Raw genomic sequence first — 20,209 nt, forward strand, 5'->3', positions numbered from 1 at the left:
ATATTAATCCCACTTCATATGGTCTCTTATGTGCAAACACAGTAGCTTGGGATGTTTCCTCCAGACCTGTCAGATAGCACAGTAGCAGTGAGCGCATTGTGTTTTGGCCCCAGCGGACAGTGACCACACAGATGTAATCCATCCAGCAGATTTCATTTTCATGTTCAGCAGCTGCATCAGGGAGAAGACTTCTTTTCCCAAGCGTCTGCTCCTTCACTTTGTTGGCACAGAGATCCAAGCTGGCAGAAAGTTGCCTAACCAGCCAAAAAACCCCACAGAAACCTGATGAACGTCCCACTGCTGACGCTCAGGGGATCAAGTCGCACTTTATTCAAATTCCTCTATTGGAAATATGCCCTGTGTTCACCAGCCCAAACAGGAGGAGATGTATTTGCATTCCTCTTTGCTTTATGGCCCCTTCATTTGCCTAATAATTACCTTGAAGCTGATTTCTTCCAATTACAATACAAATCATTGCCATTTTGATAGAAATGTCTATTTCTTCTAATGTAAAAGAGTTTTTCTAAAGAGTATTTCTATAATCCACAAATACCCGAAAGTCTTCAAATGTATACATCTTTAACCTATTGCCTCCGTTCAGTACCTGTGCTTTTGTTAGAAGTAGAATGTTCGGGGTTCAAATAATTGTCGTCTCATTGCATTATGTTTCTTGGCCCAAGATAGAGTTTTTGGTTCAGAGCTTATGCATGTTACACCTGTTGACCTTTTAACTTTTTAATAATCAGAGAGCATTCAAAAGCATATTTGATAGGAATGTAATTTAGGAAGACATGCATTTTCAAAGACCCTGATATTATTCCCTTTCCTTCCCTACAGCAGCTGACATCGTAATCTCTAATATTGGTTTGTTATGAGTGTGGTTTTCTCTTTTGTGTGTTGGATTTTCTTTTCAGAAGGTATTGGTGAAGCAGGACTAAAAAGCATTATAACCTTAATCCCACTAAATGTTTATGAAATGTAAAAATAACTGGCATGTAGTGCTACAGGCTAACACATGATTAATTAAAAATCCTGTGGAAATTGTACTTGGGTCACCCCCACAGTCAAAGTCACTGAGACAATTGGGAGGAGGGTACTTGAACACAAATAGACAGTTTTAATCCCTGTAGTAACTAGTTGGTTGAAAGAAGACAAATTATTTGCATAATGAAGTATTATTCCAGAGCTAAACAACAGTTGAGGAGACTGTGACCTGTTCTGAAGCTGTGTTGTGTGCTGTCTTCCAGAGGCATTTTTGTTTTGCTTCTTCAAGACATTATCTCCTTAATTAGGCTGTGATTTAGGCTTGGAAATTCCTCTCCAAAATGGCAGACTCTTTAAACGACGAGGGGAGAACAATCTCAGGAGGAAATCTTGGCTTCACAAGCTATTCTTTTCTAATGACTGGGTCTGGGCTCTGAGCACAACACAATACTCTCATTCTCTGGCAGCGGGAGCAGACCCTCTATTTGTGGGATGTGTCTGAATTAATGCACAACTCCAGCAGCCTCTTTATTTGGAGCGACACATCCCCTTTTGGCTCCTGCTTCTGGCTTATGTACTGGGGCATTGTCAATTAGTCTTAAATTACCACTAGGCTGATCAGATTTATTTATTTATTTTTTTAAAGGTTTTGTTTGATTTGCAATTACATTAGACACTTGGCCTGCAGCTTCTCACAATACGCTGTTGTAATAACGTGCCATGACAGGATTATAACACAAATGAAGTGTATGCAAACCACAACCTGTTTTTAGAAAGCGAACCTGTAAAGTGCAGGTGTGGGTCAGTACACTGCCCCCAGGTGTCTCTAGGCTGTTACTACAACAGCACAGAGTGAAAAGGTGAGGCTGACTCAGCATTCTGAAGTGAATCCTGAAGTTTTTTATCTGTAGCCAGTGCTGATACTGAATTGTTTAGAATCTACAGAAACTGATGGCCGATCAACTCTGACAATATTCTTGGCCCAATAAGGAGGGCTGATTTTAATTATTTTATATACTTTGAATTAACTACAAACTTATACACACCCCTGTTTTACTACAAACTGGATAAGAGAGCAGTGTGGTCACATTTTGTGCAGTGTCTTTCTCTTAGTTAAGTGTTCAAATAAAGCTTTATGCATTTTCTTTTGGCAGCTGGTTGGCCCAAACAAAACATCAGCCTCTGCTGCTGATTTAAGGCCAGCAGCCTAATGTAGACAATATTTCACCTGTATATGCATATTTCATCATATGTTTGTCTATATATCTGTAGTATATTGATTTATATCTATTGCTGCTTAAAACCTTGCTTTATTTTACTACTTTTCTACATGATTACATTCTTCAGACTCTTGACCTTTTTTTAGACTGACCATTTAAGCAGCTTTGCACAATTGTTTAATTATGAGAACAGCGTGTAATAATCATTTCTCCGTTTGAAATCGACCTCTCTACCAGATTAGTGCCACTTTGGAGGCTCATTTTGCTCCTAGTTATGCCACACAGTGTTTTGAGGGATTCTGGACAGTGCGATCATCAATTATGCGTGAAAGCCATTTGCGTGGTGCTTGCTCCCATTGGTTTCTGGATGTAGAGCTGGCTTAGCTCCTGGCCAGCGTGTCTGTGAAACCTGAGCAGTCCCAGAGTTGTGTAAAAATGGCATAATCCCACTGCCAAGACAACCCAAAGTGCGTCGCCAAAAACACCATAGCCAAGTGAAAAGTCAATGGCACTTGGCTTTGTGCATTCTCCGCTCTCATTAGATAAACATAATCATCCAGGACAGGGGAGATTTGCTTTCAGTACACCCCAAGATGGTTCCTGTTTTCCCAGAGATGGCTTGATGTACAATACCACACATTTTGTTTTGGCTTGAGGTATGTTTTTGTCTTCCACTTGGATAAGCCCAGGGCAGGTGACCAGAGAGAATAGGGTCAACACTCAAAAGGAGCAGAACTGACATGATAATGGCCTCTGGAACACTTAAGATGACAGCCTGAACAACAAAAGAAGGATGAGGAACTAGATAAAATACACAAGTAAATGCTCAGGATATGAGTTGCTACCCTGTTGCCCTCATGTCTAAACTGCTCAGACAATTCATTCCAGCTTGTATTGCTTACGTCTTAACCCAAGCTTTTAGAAAATGAACTATGAAAGTATTTAAGTAGGACTAGGATTTTCAAAGAAATCAATGCCCATACCACTTGATACCATAAGTATCCTTTCCTGGATCATTTTTGTATGTTCTTAATATGTATCAGAATATAGATATATGATCATATGATAATATTAAATATAATTGTTATTTTGTTCACAAAGTTCCATTAATTTGTAGTATTTCTTGTGGTATTAAAAATAATGTTATAGGATATTGGGCCTTTTTCGTTAGCAGAAAAATCAAGTTTTCAATTTTGGTATTATGACAGCCCTAAATGGACACTCTACACTTCAGATCACTTCATAGAGTTGTTACTTTATGTGAGGGAAAGGACAGGCTGCATAAAAGCAAAGTATTTTTTCTAAATATCTTGAGTACAGCACCCATCAGGCCACCTGGCATTATTGGACCTCTGTAGGAGCACATCTTCATTGCTCTTTAAGCAGACAGACGCTCCATATTCAGTGGGTTGTGGATTCTCCTCTCAGACTAGAGTTACAGCGGAGGCAGTTTGTGGTCAGGACACAGATGGGAAAACGATCGCTCTTGTACTTAGCGAACTAAAACAGCTATTACTCAATGTCCTGGCCTAAGAGGATGAGTGTCAGTTAAGGTATGTGACAAAGCTGATGTATAGGAAATCACATGGCGTTTTCATCTGCATTATAAAATGTAGACAATCCAACCACTATGTAGAATATACAAGCTTGGCTTTAAAATACAGAATAGTAGGCATCTTGTAGTCTACTGAGGTAAATGCGACAGCTTTCAGAATCTAATTTTCACTTTTTTTCCAGTTACATTAGCACTTCAGTTATTTTGAACTGATGATGAGTGTTTTTCACCTGAAGATGTCAGACAATTCAAACCATCATTAAGGCTGAGGAACTCATGCATAAATATTAGTCAGTCTCAAATGTGAATTCAAAATATCACAGTATTAATATGTGATTTACATTTTATTATCCAAGCATCTGGAAATGTTGAAATACCCATACAGTGTTACTAAACTAGTCTTAAAGTCTTCTGTAACCTTCTTGGTACAGTCTACACTGCAGAGGGCACAAACTTTAAGTGTTCAAACTAAAAGCTATTTCCCTCAGATGCTCAAAGCTGTTGTAGACAAAGATCAGTGGCCGTAGCTGCTCAGCCTGAGGCATGGTCCAAGACTAGGCTATCTGTGGGTCAGCACACAGCCAGGCTCCTACTGTGTGCTCAAGATTTGTTTGTTTCATTACAACGCTCAACAGACTGAATATAATTAATTTTCACGTCTGTTTCTCTGCTGATTAAAATGTTTTCTCAGATTCAGATGGACTCCAAAGTTCAAAGCAATTGCTTTACACTTGTATTTGATAAAGAGAGTCCTAAGGCACACAGACCAATGCCAGCTTTGATATCAACTAATGTTTCCATCAAGAAACATTCTCTGCAGAAATGATGATATGAAATCAAACATTTCCAGGTTAGAAGTAAATTTTGTAAACTCCTGTCTACAGCCTCTCTTAGTCTTTAAGTGCTTGCTGATGTTGGTTCTGTTGAATAATCCACACTCATAGTACATGCCTGTACCTGTGCTACGCTTCATATAATGTGGCCTCAGCTGACCTGCAGAGTTGATTAAAAGACGATAGCCCATGTTGTTCCAGGGTAGTGCTGTTTTAATGGATCATCTTAATTATCCATCAAGTCACTGCGCTGCAACTGAGCTGATTAATACACAGCAGTCATTAAGGCTGCAGTGCCCTTGGCCTGCTTAGAGATCAATCTGAGGCCTAAGTGGACAGGACACTGGCTGTGTGACAGCGACACAAGTAGAGCTGTGCTGTTAGCATGAGGGCGACCTAATTTAACATGCTCTGTTAGTGAATGGTTTGCTGCAAAACTCTCTTTATTAACTGGATAGGTGACTGAAATTCATTTTGCGAGAAACTAAGATATACTTTTAGCAGTAGACTGACTAGCATTTGTATTGCCTTTTATTATTGTTCCAAACATTTCATTCACAGCAGATTCAAACTGGTGTCACTTTGCAGTGATTTGTGTCCTGAAATGAAAGCTGGGGGATTCATGCTTTACTTGTTGTTCTTGCATAAACAGTCTCAGGGGGCCTTGTTGTAAACAGGAAGCCGAATGGATCCTGGAAGTCCAACTGTTTCTCATCATTGCACATCACTAGCTGCATAAACTAAATAGAAAACATGAATTGCAGGATTTGACTATTTACAAAATATAAACATGTTTCTTTCAGATTTTTAAAAAATCATAAAACATAACATTTTGTCCTATGTTGCACACAGCAAGTATAAATCTTGGATACACAAAAATATAGCATATAGCATTCTTATGATGGTCTTAGTCAAGCTTTACTTACATGCATGACCTGTCCATCCTTCTACAGCTTCTCCTCTTACTTTCATCGACTCTGCTCTGAAACAGGCCAGATAAATCCACAGAAACACGCACAGAACCACATTTGAAAGTTATCAGGAGCCAAACCGAGCCTTATACGGTTATAAAGAGATTGCTGTTCCCTTTATTTGGAAGCCACAGAAATCGTAATACATGAGGAAAATGGTCTGTGTCGTTGTCCAAAGTAAACGCAAAGATTCCCAACTTCACGTAGTAAGCTCATAATTGTACATAGCAGACTAGTGAGTCAGCCCATATGTCATATTGGCTTCTGCTGAATTTTCACCCCTAAACTGTCTGTTTTATTTTTAGCTTCACATGTACTGGTGGTAATGACTGTTCTGAGGTCTGAGATAAAGTAGTTCAACATGTGTTATTATGTCAGATGTTTATGCTAGTTTAGTTCAGCTCTTTCATTCATGTGTGTGCAAGGAACACCACAGGGCTGTCATGTCCATCAGAACCAAACCATTTGTGAGACAGAAAAGCCCTGGTAGTATCCCCCGGGACAACTGATAAAGCGTTTGGCCGGAAAGGCTTTGGACATGACTGCATTCCTTGTTAACCTTGCGTGGCTATTTTTACCACAGAGGGCTGCTGAGCGAACACCTATTGTTCAGCACCAAGTAGGAAAGACTAGTTTTCCCTTTTCCTTAATGATTGTATTCTGTCTGTTTGTTGTTTAGGCTCTTACACATGAGAAAACTTGCATACAGAAGAGGGTCTCGTCAAGGTTTTTCATATTTTACAGGATATGAGTTTTCACAACATTCCAATTGTTTCCATGGTTTCCCGGATGTGAATGCCCATTCTTCACATGCCTGTCCCAGAGTCTAGAAGTGTTTGTGCAAAGGCTCTCTTTAGATTAGTAAATAAATTTAAATATCTCAAATATACAGTTTCACTCATTTTATACACAGAAATGATTTGACACTGGTTGTAAATTGCAAGTAAAAAAAAAAAATTTTACAAAATTACAATGACAAAAAATGTATTGACATTGTTTTTGTTTGTCTTCTCTCCTCTTATATATCTTATGTCCTTGGCCTATCTGACCTGAATGGCCTGTTTTCACTGCATGTTCATTCCATGTGTGGGTTTAGTTGTGACCATGTTCTTCATTGGATCAGTCACACTTCTTGTTGATTTTTAGAGCCTTGATGAATTGGATGATGACGATGTTGGAGAGAAGGACAGGAGAGAGGAAGAGGAGCTGGTACAAGCCAACACCTTCCAAAACGAGGCCATGACATCGGACCCAACCACGGGACACTTAATGGTAAGAAAACAGGTTCTTATTTAATTAACTCTAACCATCTACTTGTAAATGTCCTTGAGCCAGTGGTAGAGACACACATGAGCTCTACACTGTTGCTTTGAGAAGCTCTCTGCAAATATGTCTGACACTCTCGTCACTGCTGCAAAGTATACAAAATGTCCATTAATCGCTTCCCTCAAATTAAATCTTCACAGGTCTGAAAGAGAGTGAAATAAAAGCGTATATTCTGTCTTCTATTAAATCCAGTTATTGTTCAAAAGATTTCCTCAATCACCAGCTTTATAGTATCAATTAGATATCTATTGTATTTGAGACAATGCATCTTTAGACAATAGCTCAGTAAGGCAGTTAGAAGCTGAAATAAGGCAGTATTATCCATGACAACAGGGTGCTTCTTGTCTGGCTCAGTGCCTCAATGAAAACAGCTGTGTTCATCAGAATTCACAGTGAAGGAAATGTCAAAATGTGTTTAGTGAAATGTGCCTTGTTTCTAGCAAAGTAAATATGATGCTAATGAAATGAGCCTTTAATGTTGGCAGGTAATATTATGTTTATTTAATAAAAGGGAAACCATGCAGAGACACTGAGTCTGTTTTTTTTTTTGTCCCAAACTTGTCTGTTTCTGCAGAATAGGCATATGAATGAATTATCAAAATGAAACCAAATCAGCAATGACATGCTCATAATGTGAGTCATATTTTTGACAGGCACAGGAGCTGATATTCAGCAGGCTGTTTAGCATTTCTTTAGGTCTGTACAAAGACATGAACAGACACATTTGAAAGGGTGTGTATCAAGAAGTGATTGGTAGAAAGCTAAGTGATAGGATCAGTCATAATTTTTAGTGATTTAATAATTTTGTCTTAATTAAAAGCAGATAAAACAAGCCTTTCATATTGCCATTCTGCCCATAGAACATACACACTGTGTATATAATCATTGTGATATAACACAAACTTTGCACATCAAAAGTGTGAACTCTCTTAATTGTGACTGACTGAGGATTAGCTGTAGACCACGCAATTAAAGTCTTTATTTCTTATACAGTGTTTAGCTGGAACGGCATGTAACATTTTGCATCAGGACCCACCAGATGTAAAAACTTCGCTTTAAAGATAATTATTTTAATAGTGGTATTATATAACTGTTTTACACAGTAAGTCTTCCATATTTAAGTATTTTTCTATGATTGGGATACAAAAAGGCTTTTGAAAAACATGTATATAAACCAAATTGCTGTGCTGCTGAGTGACAGCTCTTGGTGAGGGCACTTAGTTTCCTCCAGATGGATGGGCTGTTATGCATCAGTGGGTTTTCTGTTTGGGGATAGAGCAGGCTGGGATCGGGCTGGGGCTGTTTATGCACACTGATGACTTGCTGTGTGAAGTACGTACACAAACACCCCACCAGCAGGAGCATGGAGAGGTGTGCCACATGATGATACTTCATTTTTACATTTGGGGCGAAGGTTGTAGCAGTGCAGCCATGTGAGCCTCATTTCAAGAGAGCGATTTCATTTTCATCATTGGTGCAGAACGTGTGTGTTTTTGCTCCTCAACATCCAGCCATGGTTCAAACACCACTACATGTCCCACAGCCCAGCATATGATAGTGGCATTCATATTAGTCAGACCACAACCAGAAATAAAATCCGTCATCTGAGATTTACCAGTGCCCTGTTGGTGCAACATCTGTAAAAGCAGAGCATGCCGAACATGCAGCTTTACTCCTGAGCCCAATACATCACAGGAAGACGAGCTCTGCCATGTCAGACCTATTATGATCTACACCAGGCCCCTCAGCTGCTATCAAGACACCGGTACCAAAAGTTTGAAGAGAAACTCACTCCACCCTGTACTGCTCCTGTTTCCGAGCATTTCCCAACTGAAACGGGCTGTAGTATTAGCTGACTGACAGAGATGCAATGGCAATATAAAACCTTTTATCAGATGTTATTACATTTGTAACGCTGTCTGGAATAGCGACTGAAAAGCTGGTCTGCGTTTTGATTAATTTGATCAGGATGTGTGTGAGGGCTTTCAAGCATGAAACTTTCCCTTTGGATACATATATTTTCAGGCTTAGAAACAGCCAGAGTACAGAGTTACCATGTGGTCCTTGTTATAATGCCTTACCTCCCTCAACTATGTGGCTCCTCCAAGGAAACCTGCCTGAGTGATCCTTTGGTCAGAGGAAAAAGGAACATTCCTCGGGATCATCTGCTTTTCAAGTGGCGCCAGGTCCACAACAGAGAAAGGCAGCAAGTTTCTGAACTCCAAAATCAACTTATTTGTGCACTGTTCAAAACGTATATAGGTGTGATGCAGGGAGATGACTAGATGTAACTGCATTTAGGACATCCAAAGAGATGAGGATCTAGCTCCTTGAGATGTGCTTTCTCATTTTGAGGAGGTCCACAAATTCAAATATTTATATTGTAACAGAGTGTGGGGTGATGCTCATATGCATAATTATCATTAGCTTGTGTATGTGTAACATAAGGTTTTCAACACATTAATTCTAATTAGTTATATTAGTATTTCCATCTTAGTTTATATCCCTTTTTCATGTCAACAGCATAGTTACAGCTAATTATGTATAGCTGGTGCTCAAGTGTTTTGTTTTGTTTTTTCTTTTCACTCTGAGGTCTTATTTTGCCTGTTAATGGATTTAACCTCTCTATTTCCTGTAAATGTTGATAATGCAGGTTCAAACGAAGCTCTCACTCCTATGTTAATGTTTTTTGTTTTTTTTTTTGCTGGCAAATTTTTGGACCTCCAATTGTGTGACTAAGATGGCATTTCTTAGGAGATTCTGAAATTAAATGAGCAGAAAAAATATTTGTCAGCGATAAAAGCCCTCATAAATGTCAGGGCAACACAACATTTGAATTTGTTTTATCAGCTTGTTGAGGAGTCCGAGCATAAACCAAATGTTCAAATTTGACAGTGATAGCACTTGTCCTATTGATATTTGGGACTGCTGAAAGAGGCTCAGATGTCGGCCACTGTGCTTGTGGGAGCTGTCGGCTCAGCTAGAGCATGATAAACTTCTACAGGCTTGTGTGTGTGTGTGTGTGCTGTGTGACTGGTGTATTGAAGTAGTTCTGCCTGAAATGGTTTGACCTTGTCTTGAAGATTCATATCCCGACAGGTGGTGCACACCGGGAAACTCCACCTGAGTAATACCGCAAAAGTCTGGACTGATTTCAGTAAGCAAGAATTAGTTCATTTTAGGATTCAGGGAGACTGTAGATTGGATTATTTCTGAGCTCCAACACCACAGCTAAAAATCCAATCTTTGAAAAAAATAACACGAACATTTACATGAGCAAAAGAAAACTAAACTATCAGTAAAATATTTGAGTATGATTGTGGTCATTGCTACAGTTTCTTTGATTCTAATGCACACTATTGCAGGTGGCAGTGGACGTGATTCAATCTATAAGTATCATATACTTATAGATTATTCTGAATGCTAAGCCTAAGAAATCATAGTTGCTAATGTTATGTCTGAGCACATCACATTATGCAAATTGACTGCATACATTTTTCTACACTGACCTTCATCCGTAGTGCTACGACTCATATCTCGTTCTTTTTACCTCAGAAAAAAATATATTCAATCCCGTCTGCTGAGTCTCCTCCACCAGCCTCTGAACGCTAATCTGCATTCTGGCAAGACCTCCATTAATATCCCAGGAAAATGCAATACTTTTGTTATGTGTTTCTATTTAGATTCCAGCACAGCAGGTTTGCAAGTCATAAATACAAAAACTCTTAGTGGTCAATTGTTATATCCCCTTCTATTGTGCAGACACAATATAATATGATTAGTTAATACTGTAAACACAACAGTGACCACTGCATTAATACAGACTATACTGTGTGCTTATAGAGGCTGTAGTAAGATGCATTGCCAATGTATTATATTGGAAATAAAAATGGTAAACACATGTACCTCTTAAATCAAATGGTGTTGTGAATATTGGTCAAGCATAACATTGAGACCAGCTAATGTTAGGATACAGCTCATGTATAATAACTAGTATATTGGTTTGCTATAGGTTTCTTCATCTCAGTATCTGTTTCTGTCCACTGCAGGTGAAAGATGGGCACAGCATTTTCATCCAGAGCTAATGGATGGTGTGTCAGGGAGAAGGAGAGGCTGATGCATGCTAAGAGTGTCCACAAGATTTCCCTTCATCCTCTGCAGCTAGCTCCTCTGACAAATTGTACAAAGCCACAACTCCTCTGTCAAGGCAGCTCTCTTTAGACCTTAGGAAAGACAGGCCATGTATTCATCTCTAGAATGGCCAAAACAAACACTTATTTTTCTGGTATTTTTCCTTGGGGCAGTATGGATCTAACCAACCTTCAGATGATAGCGTAATGGGAAAGAAGATAAACATGCATCTTTACGTGTATCAAAACAAGATTGCCTCATTTGACTTGAGGCGCTAGGTGTCCAGCTAAACTATTAAATGCAGCAAATATGGCCTATATATCAGTTTAGGAGCTGGAGGCTTTCTGCAAAGGCTAGGGCTGATAAATTGCTGTGTCATTTCACAAAATACTAAAGTTCATCGACAGCCTAACAACACAAAAACACATACCTAGTGGTTTATTAACATTGTTTGGATTTTACTCTCATGTGTTTCTCATGTATTTTCCAGGAAACCCCAAGAGCTGGAACTGGCCGTCACAAAAGGTAAAAAAACAAAACAAAAACAAAAAAAATATTTATTTAATATCCTACTTTTGAAGAACAAATCCCCACCAGTGTTACCACTGCCCAAGTACCATGACTGCCCCTGTGTCTGCTTTGTTCTGGGGTTAAGTTATGGAGATGTCTCTGACCCCAAACAGCCAATTGGAATCACAGTCTGTTCATGTCATTAAGCGGCTACTCATCAGATGGTGTAGACACACTCTGGTGCTCCATGGGTCTGCTCTGGTCAGCCTGCCAGGTGGACTGGGCACACACGGAGGAGGCCTTTTACACCCAAGATCACAGCCACTTGCTATGTCGGTTAGCTTGTGTGGTCTATTTGAGTTTCATTATATTTAGTTTGTTTGTTCCTTTTCTGGTATGAATCAGTTGAAATTGTATGCATGTTGGCATAAAAAAGTCTTTGTTTGTACTGGAATGGTACAAATCTTTTCTCTCCCCTGCTGGGCTAAATAGCTCACCAAAAAACAATGTGAATTAGGTTCAAACCTGTAAGGCCAAAAAAGACACATTTTTGACCAACCTTGAATGAGGATGAAACTGTTACTGTCTATCACATTGTTGTTGACTTGTAGCAAGCTGTAAATATATCTATTCTAGCTGGAGTGCTAATCAGAATCCATGGCATGCTGCTACTTATGGTATAAATCTGACTTCCTCCACTGTGACACTTTTTTTTTTTTGTTGTACATGCGGTGGCTGTAGCTCTTAGTTCTCCGGTGTGTGCTTTCTGCTGACCGCCCGCTGAGGCTCCCATGGGTTCTTGATTGGCTCAGCCTCTCTCTCCCTCAGACCTCTCTCTGCTGGATGCTAATGGGCCTTGGTGTGATATTTAGAATGGAGGCCATGGATGTTTAGAGTCTGCTACAGCACCTGCTGTGAACTGGTCTGTGTCTGTGTCCAAGTATGAGCAGGGAAATGTCTCGCATTGAAAACACACTAATTGACATTCTTTTTAATCTATTGTGTTGCGGAAAATTGTCTCATTTTTAAATTAACTACATGTATGTACTGTGAATCCATTGTTGAGCTGGCTTTGTGCCTCAGTAGATGGATGAAGAGGAGCGCACAAGAACCACAATAAGGAAGACAAATGAAACATCCGTTATCTGGACAGGGCGAGCGCACGGGGAGCATTTCAAGGACTTCCTTTTGATCAAAAGTGATGACCGTGCCAGTGTTTTCTTCTCTTAAAGAGTGACTTAAAATAGCTATTATTCAAGCAAATGCCAAGGTCATAATAGCTCACCTCCTGTTTGTATATGCTTTGATAACCGTAGTTGTAGTACTGCGATTACAGCAATAAGGGGGTCACTAACGGCACCAGTCCCAAGCATTGGGGCATTGGATTCCACCTATTGTGTCTCTAGGTAGAGAATCCATCTGCTGTGTTGAAAGGAAACACATGGAACATCGTAATGGATGTACAGTATAGCTATAGTAGTTCTTTGCACTTCGTCTAACTGCAATAACTCATTTCAAGTTTTCATATCAATTATTATTGAAAAATAAACTGCACATTCCCTTAAAGCTCTGCCAAAATCTGTCTTGCAGAAATAAGAAAGTGAAATAGATGGTTTTGTGCTTAATCCGCACATAAGCTTTTTCTTACTTTTCCATCAGGTTAAACCAGTGCCAGACACATTTCCACGGACAGTCTCTTAGCAATTTTGAAGTTGAGAAATAGAAATTGTTTCTAAATCAAAATCCTTTTACACTAAATAAACATTCCCACAATTCCATTTCCTGGTTAATGAAAAAGGAGAGGCAAAGGGTGGTTATTATGCATATCTAATTGAAAGGACAGTAATCCCACCTGTTCTTTTGATGATGCATGTGTCAGCCCCATTGAAGTTTAATAATGTGCCTGTGACTCACACCTTCAAACACGGCGCTCAAAGCACTTAAAGACCTGCAGCAGTCTTTTATTTGGGGCATAAGGGAACACATTTAATATACTTTTGCTATGTTTGTACAGCTCTGCAGGGCCGACTGTTGAGGACGAACCCAATGGAAACAATAGAAGACAAAATCGTCATGCTAGAGACGGAGCCTCTGCTGTGGCCAGTCTGGAGAAGAGGCTGGAGGAGCTGGAGAGGGTAAGAAAAATATTTCCATTAGAATTAGTGCTGTAATCAATATTTGGAATAATCCTGACTAATCGTGACCAAATGACTACTAAAATAATTACTGACTAAATTAGTAATGTATTACACTTATGTGGACTATACACCAAAATAGATTCTATCACAAAAAACAGCAGCATTATTTAAACTTATAGGGCAATAAACTATTTTATTTTTATTATTACACATATTTTCTATCGAGAAGCCTTCACACAGTATTTTTAATTACATTAATCCAGTTAAAATATATTCTCAATCAATGTACAATAGAATAATTGCTGTAAAAAACTGTTAGTTGCTGCCTTTATTCAAATGTACCCAATAGTACTAATAGATTGGAAAATAGTTTTTAATTCCTACTCAAGTGCTTTAAAACCTCTTTAAGAAACGTAATAAAACATAATCCTGAGAACATTTTGATTCGTAGAAAACTACCACTCTTCAAGTGAACCTTGAAGGCTGCCCTCACTGCCCCTTGTTAAGAAGAATTTCGACTTTGAGTCTTTAAAGCTCAGCTGCCTTACAGTAGATTTTCTGAAAAGCCTGAACTGAATTTCTTGAGCCTCATTGTTGTCACTAGAGATGACCTTTTAGAGGGCTGATATGCGTCCCTCCCACACAGCCACACTACCACTACAGCTACATCATTGCATTTAACTCTGCTGTGAGAAATGATCGGTTAGATCTGTTTATTTGCCATTTGTAGTTAAAAAACACCAGGGGAAAACATGCAACAAGCTCAAAGTGCACCATGGAACATAACCACATATATTACAGATGACATATTGACTGAAATAAACAACCTACAAAAGATGCAATAGCTAAAAATATGAAGGTGCTATATTAAAGTTCAAAGTGCATTGCTCAAGCTTATAACAGCTTGTGGGAAGAAGCTGTTAGCGCGACGCCAAGTCTTACATTTGATTGAGCGATATCTTCTTCCAGAGGGTAGAAGCTCGAGAGACCTGACACTGACAATTTAAACTTTATATAAAAAAAATAAAAAATGAAAGCAAGAGATGTTGGCATAAGGTTAAAGATTGATGTAACTTTACCTGACATTTGATTTTATAGTTTTAAAAGTCAGTTGATAGATTAGATTGTAAAAAGAAAGTAAGTGTTAGAAAGAAAGTATTGGTGTGACACATTGACCCTTAACTTGTGAGTAAGAATAGACTCTTCATTTGCAAGTACATTTATAGCATATTTATTCGTAGAGCTTTTTGCTACCTGCTCCATCAGTTTCTATGGAAACACGCTCCTGCTGAGTTTCATCATGTTAAGACAAGAATCAAAGTTTGAATTTTAGCTTAAACTTTATGAGAGATTGGTGTGCATTTCTCAAAGTATCAGGTCTGGACTACAGAACAGTAGTATATTCAAAAGCATGCTATGCACATTTCATTAGTGGCATGGCAGTGGAAAAACATCTACATTTTTGTGTTTCTTAGGAGCTGGTCAGAGAAAGGCAGGAGAATGCTCGGTTGCTAAAGGCCCATGAAGAAAAGGATGACCTCATTGGAAAACTTAAAGAAGAAATCGACCTATTGAACAGAGTGAGTTTTGCCATGTTGTGCTCTGATGTTGAGTATTTTCAGCAATTTATGTTTTCGTCCTCAGATGATTTGTGAAGCTGAAATTATCCTCTGGCTTTTTAGTGCAGTTGTGTGTAATAACTGTGTTTTTCCTGCAATCACTGTTTGGACGTCAATATTTTCACAGCACAGCAAAATGAAACGTACATTCCTTTTTTGCTTTGGTAATGGCACTTTACCATTTAATCTTTATTTTTAAAAAGAGAAGATATTGACCTTCTTAAATATTGGTAGCAATTATGTCTTTCTACGTCTGTCCTTAATAGAACTTCCATTACTCTAAATGTGAATCACATGTTTTTGAAATACACTCCAGGAACCTCTCCGCAGACTTGGATAGGGTTTGTTTGTTGAACAATGAAAAAAGAAACAATCAATACATGGTCTTGTGGAGACTCAAAGAATGTAAAAAATAAAGGGGAAAAAAACAAACTGAAAAGCATGAAAAGGAACATTAGACTGTCATTCTGTCCCCAAATTTGAAAACAAATATTGGCAGACATGACGTACACATCCCCAAAACTGTAGCTCTTATGATTTGCTTTGGTCTGCAGTGCTTTGTCTATCAGGAGCCATTCAAATAAAGAACAGCAGTGAACCATTAATAGATGAATATTGAAATATCTGCATAACCACCCTGTCTGTCCCTGGAACCCACTCATCAAGGCCAAATAATTTGCTTAAAATATTTGGAGAAAGAAGTAATCTGGATTTGTTAAAGAATACCTTCACAAAAACAATTAAAGCAAACTCATTTGTTAAGTATTTCCTTTAAGATAAGACATACTAACATGACAATTCAATCTGTTGAAACCTCAATTACCGTATGTACTGTTGTGCTAATATGTACTAGAAGTGCTATATTGCAGGAGACATCTTGTTGATAACATTGCATGCACAGGAAGCTGGTCATAAGAGGAGCCTTTTTGTAAGGACGGTAACATGTTGATAGCCATCAGAAACGTCTCACAGTGAATCTACAGCAAGGCCTGATGGGAAAGTGTGAGATAAGGGCTGATCCAGCCTGACATCTTTGCACAAGAAGGTTGAAGCCTGTGTGACTGTAAGTTTATTTAGGAGTGAAAGAAATGGATCAAACCAGCCACTGAACCACTATCAGCCACTTTAGACACTTTGAAGAGAAAGCTTGTTACGAAGAAAAAGGGGCACATTTTCAAAGATTATTGTAAATCACAGCTGGCTGCCACTTCTGAACACAATGTCTACCTGTGTAATTTGACAAAAATCAATCAGTGTTTGAATTCCCACTGCTTTCAAGCTCTTAAAATCACTTTTCTAAATGATAATGTAAAACCATTCACTCTTTTGTAGGATCTTGACGACATTGAAGATGAGAATGACCAACTCAAACAAGAAAACAAGACATTGCTCAAAGTGGTAGGTCAGCTGACCAGGTAGAAGCCCGGAGTATAAACCGCCGCCTCCTAAAGTACATTCCTGTGAAGAACATCTCTGTTTGCCCCAGGAGCGAGCTGCACAGAGGGGTCAAATGCATTCACCTGTTTACTCGGGCTTATGTCTGGCATTTACAGAAAATGGAAAGTCTTTTCTTTTGTTCTGTAAACCAGATAAAAATGGCCTCAAGGAAATTCCTGTCACAAATATTTAATGTGTCTATTGTATATAGTTGACTTTTAATACAGCATTTTAAAGCAAAATTGAATGTATATGGTGTACCCAATATAGAAAACATTAAATTTTATTTCATGCAACATAAACACATTTAATTCATTGTATGTAATTCCATTGTTAACTTCAAAGAAAACATACATTATATTTGCTGCATTCAAATTAAATAGTTTGAAGCATAATTTTAATTGCATTGATCAAAGTCTGATTTATGAACCAAATTTGGCATGAAAAGCAAAAAATTTGGCATAATATGAATTTTAACCATTTCAGTAGGTGTGTCCTGAAATTAGAGCCTGAGCAGCAAGTCAAAATCCTAGCTTTATTCCTTAACACAAGTGTTAATTTTTCAAAACTTATTGGATCCATATTCTGTAAATCTGTAAGCACACTTATGAGAACATTTAAGTAGGCCTTTTGGTGTGGACAAACTTTTTAGCACTTCTGAATGTTTTTCATTTCAATGTAATAATGTGTTGGTGGTCTCGCTAATGCAAAGTATTGTAAGCATTTTCTATAAGGTTGGTGTACATGCTTTGAGAAAGGGCTACATTGCATTTATGTATTATAACCAAATTCTCCGAAGGAACACTAATTAAAATGTTTACTCAAGGGAAAGAATCTTGCTGTTATTGCACTGTTAAAACACTCCTGGTTTGGATTTGACTTGGGAGGGATAAAGGCCTTCCTCTGGCTGACAGACATCCCCCATCTCTTTCCCCATTGCATTATGCATGTACAGGAGATTAAGTCATTTAATAAAAGTTTGATTATCTCTCTCCTCTGCCGACTCGCTGTGTTCATTAAGACTAATTTGATGTGATGATACCATGCCACTGAGTCAGTAATGTGATATGACTGAGGCCTAGCTTTTAACGCACACACTTTCATACACACAGAGAATGATGATTCAAATGTCAATCACAGCGCTACATGGTTGTGTAGAGCCTCCCTCGTGGAACATAAAGCCTCCACCCTCCTCAATTACACCTCCTAAATACATTAATTCTCCTCACCTAATGGCAGACCTGAGTGAGACCCACGCTCTATATACGAACCAGATGAGGAGCAATGTCAACTAAATTTTCTGATAATGGCCTCTTTCAACTGATGGAAGGGTCTGGAGATTTTTCTCATTATCGCCATTAGCATTTTTATGGAAAGATGTAGAGTTTGTCATTTGAAATAGTCACAGGAAATTCATTTCCACATTTTAACCAAAAGATACGTACCTATGGAGGTTGACGCAATATTTAACTGCATATACTAATTTACTACAAACATTACATTTCAGTATTATTTGTGGTCCTTGATCAGATCTTATGTCACAGATCATAGACATCAATAGCAAATAAACATTTATTCGTGTTTTGTTTTCTCACTTTTGAAAGATATTTCTGAAAAATAATCCATAACCCCAACCCTCACTCTGGCCCTAAGCGTAAACATTTGTTGGTTTGTAGGATGACTACAACCCAACATACGAGGGAACATATAGCTGTGGGAGCATAAACCTGACCCTGCTTTTTCAAAGTTACAATAAAAGCTCTTACAAATTGTTAGTCATACTGCCATTTGCGAGGAGTTTTACAATCTCTCTTCTCTTGGTAATAAACACTGCATGAGACCTCCTGCTAGTAGAGAGGTTGTTTTTAAAGCCCTGTGTCGTCACCTTGCTACTTATTGTACGTTCAACAAATTTAGAGGACTATAATTTTATTTTTTAAAGATTTCTCTACCAAGTTATATTAATTACTATAAATAAATAAAACAATAACAATAAAACAATACCAGAGTCTAGACTTTCTTTTATACTGTCTATTTTTCTGATGTACTTTAATACACTGCTATGTCTCGATCTAGTTCAATAAGTGAGATTCTGGGAGGCTGATATATCTTGCCTTATCTTGTTCTAGAAGAAACCTGGCAATATTTCATTATCAGTTGGCTTCATACTCTTGGTTCTTGGCCTATCTCCCCAATCCCTTGGGTCTACAACTCAAGGAAGCACTCATCCCCACAGGGCTGCACAGGTCATGCTACAACCAGTAAAATAGATGGAAAGCGATACCAGGCATATTTTGTGAGCTGACCTCTGCTCTGTCCTTGCAGGTTATTTTATCTCATACCATTTTTACTATTTCAGAATATAATATAAATATTTTTGAACATCTCAATAGATTTACATGCATTTAACTGCTATGATAATGAAAATGTAGAACTTTTTCATTAGTTCATCATAGCTACTTGTTTGCATTACATTACTTTCCATAATTTGAGGGGTTGTATTTGATTTGTTTGCTTCTGAGATCCTTATATTTAACACCCACTAACAGATGCCATTATAAACTAGAGTGTGTAATTTACTGTCGTCACTAATCATAATGCTCTGTCTGATTGGTGTATTGTGCTCAACTTTACATAACATACTTTGCATATCCTATGTGATTTTCTGATCAACTGGGGCATATGTTCTTGCTTTTGGCAGACATCTAACACACATTAAAGAAAAGGCTGCAATAACAAGACTCCACACTCTTCAAATGCAGTTTTCTCAAGCCCTCGACCACATACAGCTCTGGCCTTTGCTAAAACGCCATGTAAATGTCATCTAAATACTACCACACTTTACAAACAGAGAGAGATCAGCTAATGGCAGTCCAAAGGCTTGACATTTGCCAAATCACATTATTTAACTTAATTGTTGCTGTAGGATTGGTGAACTTTAATTTTAATATTTGAGTTTTATTGTGTAAATGTCGGCAATAGATTGACAGCCATTTTTCATGTTGCCTGAGGCTGAAGGTTACTTTGTCTCAATTGTAAAGTGCAACATTAAGTGTATTAGTGCTGCCATTGTCCTCTTAATGGATACATAGACTTTTATTACAGTGTTTTTCCTATTTTTCAAACATATTGCCATGAATCAACACAACACTTCGCATCACTATTGCCCATTTACTCCTCTGCTGTGCTGCTACGTGCCTCCTACTGTTCTAACTGTCCTTTCCCGTGAGTATAGCGTCATAAATCTGCATGCACATCTACATGGTTACTTGTTCGCTGGTGTCAGATTTGCTTTGTTTTACATCCTTGTTTCCGCACAGACAGTGGAAAGCCCCCATGTAGTGAACAAGCTCAATCACAGAATCACAGACCTGACTGGCTTGGCTCGTCTTGTCTCTACTGGGATTTAAGTCATCTGTTTTCCAAAGATCTTCTCTGCTCCCCTTATCCCATTGTTGCCATGGATACCAGATATGTGCTGTATC

At 38.4% G+C, this 20,209-nt stretch overlaps 1 protein-coding gene across 1 annotated transcript in view; it reads left to right on the plus strand.

Moving 5' to 3' along the window:
* The window catches only part of pawr (PRKC, apoptosis, WT1, regulator), a 31,355-nt gene extending 13,634 nt beyond the window's left edge, over positions 1-17,721 (plus strand). The window contains exons 3-7 of the mRNA XM_020926570.2: positions 6,710-6,835; positions 11,511-11,545; positions 13,545-13,665; positions 15,144-15,248; positions 16,620-17,721. Coding sequence (XP_020782229.1) covers positions 6,710-6,835; positions 11,511-11,545; positions 13,545-13,665; positions 15,144-15,248; positions 16,620-16,706 — 474 coding nt within the window. The 3' untranslated portion in view covers positions 16,707-17,721. The remainder of the gene's footprint in view (positions 1-6,709; positions 6,836-11,510; positions 11,546-13,544; positions 13,666-15,143; positions 15,249-16,619) is intronic.
* The last annotated feature ends 2,488 nt before the right edge of the window (positions 17,722-20,209 follow it).

Source organism: Boleophthalmus pectinirostris, unplaced genomic scaffold (genome assembly GCF_026225935.1).
Source record: "Boleophthalmus pectinirostris isolate CB_2022bp ecotype Guang Dong unplaced genomic scaffold, ASM2622593v1 HiC_scaffold_18, whole genome shotgun sequence".
Taxonomy (NCBI): Eukaryota; Metazoa; Chordata; class Actinopteri; order Gobiiformes; family Gobiidae; genus Boleophthalmus; species Boleophthalmus pectinirostris.